The sequence below is a fragment of the Asparagus officinalis genome, chromosome 7 (assembly GCF_001876935.1).
Source record: "Asparagus officinalis chromosome 7, Aspof.V1, whole genome shotgun sequence".
Lineage (NCBI taxonomy): Eukaryota > Viridiplantae > Streptophyta > Magnoliopsida > Asparagales > Asparagaceae > Asparagus > Asparagus officinalis.
In genome coordinates, this window is record NC_033800.1 from 48,042,216 (window position 1) to 48,046,608 (window position 4,393).

Here is a 4,393-nt window from a genome sequence, read left to right on the forward strand (position 1 = left end):
GGTGAAAAGAAGAAGAAAACAATGGCGGATATTCTTGATTCTTGCAACTCTCAATCTGTAGCTCCTCTAACTGGGGTTCAGGTACGTAGTCTGAGTAGATCTCATACTTCTGGTGTGGAAACTTCATCCAGGGTATCTTGGGCTGATGATCTTGATCTAGATCTAGAAATGGATTCTCCTCTTAATCCAGTTTTTTCACCTGTTAAAATTTCCTCTGTGTCTCCTATGAATCCTATTTTGAATTCTGGAAATAATAGTGCTCCTTTGAGAAGTTCTGGTATCGGTACTGTTCCATTGAATTTTGAAAATCAAGGAAATGCTATTAATTTGGAATCAGATAAACAGGATGAGATCATTCCACCACCAGTTCTTAATGATGCTCCAAAAGAGATTCCTAAAAGAAGTTGGGTCAGTTTTTTTGCTGATAATAGAAAACAGGGCAGTGGTTTAGATCTGAACTATATTCCCCCTGTATCAAAGGATGTGGTTTCTTTTAATGATGAAGAATGGAATGAAGGGGTTCAAATCTGGCAGTTCTCCCTTGTTGGTCAGGTTATGGGGTTGAATGTCAAATTTAAAGCAATGGAAGGTTTCATTAAGAAAGTTTGGTCTCCTATAGCTCTGCCTGAGATTAATCTTCTCAAATCTAGAGTTTTTCTCTTCAAATTCAATAATAAGGATGATATGAATAATATACTTTTATCTGGTCCCTGGTTTTTTGGTTCTCGACCAATGTTATTGAAGCCTTGGACAGTGGGGGAGGATTTTGAAAAGATGAAGGATTGTATCTATCCATTGTGGATCCAGCTACCAGAGCTAAAATTAAACCTATGGAATGCTAAGGGAATAAGTAAAATTTCTAGCACTATAGGCCATCCCATAGCTACTGATATGCTCACTGCAAATATGAAAAGACTGGCATATGCTAGAGTGCTTGTTGAGGTTAAAATGCCTTCTCCTCTCCCTGATCAGATAGCTATCAAAGGGCCTGATGGTTCACAATATTTTCAAAAAATTATATATGAATTAAAACCAAGATGGTGTGATCACTGTAAAAATGTTGGGCATGATACTAATTTCTGCAAAAGACATTATCCTGTGCAAAGATGGGTCCCTAAGCAAAGAAATATTGCGGTTCATCCTGGTAATAAATCTAGCCTGGCTGCAGGTGAAGTCCTGGAGAAACAATATGATGATCCTGTTGGTAATCAACATGCTGACAGTATTAGCTTGCATCCTCCTGCAGAGAAAATTGGAGTTGAAACTATGTCTTCAACCAAAAATTCAGAAGAAGCGACTCCAGCTAGTGAAATGAACAGTGCTGTGCACGTTGTGCATGTTCAGCCTGTTTTGGAAATAAATAAGGGAAAAGAAGCTATCCTTACTGGAAACTCCTGGACTCAAGTTCATAGAAACAAAAGTAAAGGAGTAAATCCATTCTCTCCTCTTTCCAACTTGATATCAATCCTAGACCCCTCAAATATTGATAGGGGGGGAACAAACAAATGAACCTGTTATTTTGGAATGTTAGGGGATTGAACAAATCCCCTAAACAGCATTTGGTTAAAAAACACCTTATGCAATACCATCTCTCTTTTCTAGCTCTTCTTGAAACAAAGCTGAAGCTCAGTAATGTTCAGGCTATTGCTAAGAAGATTGATATTAACTGGCAGTGGTTTTCTAATGCCAATAATTCAGACAAAGCCAGAGTTATGATCTTGTGGGATCCTAATATTTTTGATGTCCATATCATCTGTTTTTCTGCTCAACATATCTCTTGTGCTGTCAAGTCTCTGGATGGAAGACTAAATTGCATCATTTCCTCAGTTTATGGATATAATCATGCTGATGCTAGGAAGCTGTTATGGAATGAACTCTCTCAAATTCAGCAAAATTTAGGTAATCTGCCTTGGTTGTTGTGTGGTGACTTCAATGCTATGATCTCTGATGATGAGAAACTGGGTGGTACTGCTCTAACAGAAGCTGATACCTATGATTTCAATCAATTCATTGATACCTGCCAGCTTTCCCATTTGAAAACCATTGGTTGTTTCTTTACTTGGAATAACAAACAAGATGCGGCTACCAGGGTTCTGAGCAGACTGGATAGAGCTTTAGTCAATGATCAATGGATAAATACTTATAATTCTAGTCAAGCAGAATTCCTTTTACCCAGTTTCTCTGATCATTCTCCTGCACTTGTTACAATTTTTGAGGATCAAGTGCATGGTAAAAAGCCATTTAGGTTCTTTAAAATGTGGACCAAACATTCAGACTATCTGCCTACAGTGTCTTCCATCTGGAATACTTCAATTGATGGTCACACCATGTTTTCTATTGTTTCAAAGCTTAAACTTCTGAAAACAGCTCTGAAGGATCTTAACAGAAGGCACTTTAATAATATCAGTGAGCAGGTTTTGAGAGCAAAAGCTAATCTGGAAAATGTTCAAAAGGCCTTATCATTAGACCCTCTTAATGATGCTCTCATAAGGCAAGAGAAGGATTATATCTCTTCTTTCAATAAGCTGTTAGATTGTGAGCTTTCTTTCTACCAACAAAAAGCTAGAATAAATTAGAATCTCCAAGGGGACAGGTGCACAAATTTTTTCCACTCTATTGTCAAAAGCAACAGGCACAAGAATAGAGTCATGGTCCTGTACAACAACAATGGCATTAGAATTACTGAGGGTGATATGATTATCCAGGAGCTAATTTCTTACTATAAGACCCTGTTAGGATCATCAGTTCCTACTGTCCCTCCTGATACAGATATAATCAAAAATGGCCCATGTCTCAATGACCTCCAAGCCAGGGAATTAGCTAAGCCAGTCACAAAAGAGGAAATCAGGAATGCAATCTTCTCCATGTCAGATGAAAAGGCACCAGGCCCTGATGGTTTCAATGCTTCATTTTACAAATCTGCTTGGTCCATTATAGGAGATGAAACCACAAAAGCTATAGTGGATTTTTTCAAGTCTGGTAAGCTTTTGGGTACAATAAATTCAACTGCTATTACTCTTATCCCCAAGATACAATGTCCTTCAACTCCTGCTGATTTTAGACCTATCTCATGTTGCAATTGTATCTATAAATTCATCTCAAAGATTCTAGCTAACAGATTACAATCAGTTCTGGGGTTTATCATCAGTGAAGCTCAGTGTGCCTTTGTAAAAGGTAGGCAAATCCAGAACAACATTTTATTGGCTCATGAGCTAGTAAAGAACTATGGAAGGAAGCATCTGTCTCCCAGAGCCATGCTTAATATTGATATTAGGAAGGCATTTGACACAATAAACTGGGATTTTCTGGAAAATATGCTCAGGGGCCTGGGATTTCCCAATACTTTTGTTGACTGGATTATGACTTGTATATCATCTCCTAAATACTCCATATCTCTTAATGGCACCTATCATGGTTATTTCAAGGGAGCTAGGGGATTGAGGCAAGGAGATCCTCTCTCCCCTTACTTGTTTATCATTGGTATGGAATATCTATCAAGGGATTTGTGCAAACTGAACAATGACAGAGAATTCAAATTCCACCCCAAATGCAAAAGTCTCAGAATATCCCATCTAATCTTTGCTGATGATCTGTTATTATTCAGTAAGGGAGATGTTAAATCTGTCATGAAGATCTACCAGTGTGTCAGGAGTTTTGGTTCTGTCTCAGGGCTTGAAGCAAATCTCACTAAATGTTCCATCTTCTATGGAGGAGTTGATGACAGAACAAAGAATGATATTTTCAGTCTCATTGGTTTTCCTGAGGGGATTTTACCTTTCAAATATCTTGGTTTACCACTGATTTCTAAAAGACTGTCTTATGTTGATTGCAGTCCCTTATTCATGAAAATTTCAAACCAATTTCAGATTTGGTTGAAACACAGGACCCTCTCCTATGCTGGCAGAATGCAAATAATAAAGAGTGTCATTCTTGGAGTGCAAATTTTCTGGACTTCCTGCTATATATTGCCTTCTAAAGTCCTTCAAAAAATTGATGATCTCTGCAGGGATTTTCTTTGGGGCAAGGCTGATCATAAGTTCAAAGCTCCGCTAGTCTCTTGGGATAAAATCTGCACAGGGAAGAAGCAAGGAGGCCTTGGTATTTTTTCAGCCACAAACTGGAACTTGGCTACTGCTATGAGAACTCTATGGTATGTGCATTCTAACAAGGAACTTCTGTGGATTAAGTGGGTTCATGGCACTTATTTAAAAACCTCAACCATTTGGCAAGTTGAAAGTAAAGCTAGTGACTCATGGCTATGGAAACAGTTATTAAAAGCAAGGGATAAAGCTGCAAATCTTTTTGGTGGGACTGATAACCTCATTCAGAACATCAGGTCGTGTTATATTAACTCCAGGATTCACCTTTCTGGCCTGTATAAGCTTTTATCCCC

General features: G+C 38.2%; 1 protein-coding gene across 1 annotated transcript; it reads left to right on the forward strand.

Annotated features, from left to right (window-relative positions):
* LOC109847098 lies at positions 1,578–2,576 on the forward strand. Its single transcript, XM_020416343.1, has one exon. The coding sequence runs from the start codon at positions 1,578–1,580 to the stop codon at positions 2,574–2,576; it is 999 nt and encodes a 332-aa protein (XP_020271932.1).

Coding starts and splice junctions, on each gene's coding strand:
- LOC109847098 (XM_020416343.1), top strand. CDS start 1,578: ATGCAATACCATCTCTCTTTTCTAGCTCTTCTTGAAACAAAGCTGAAG.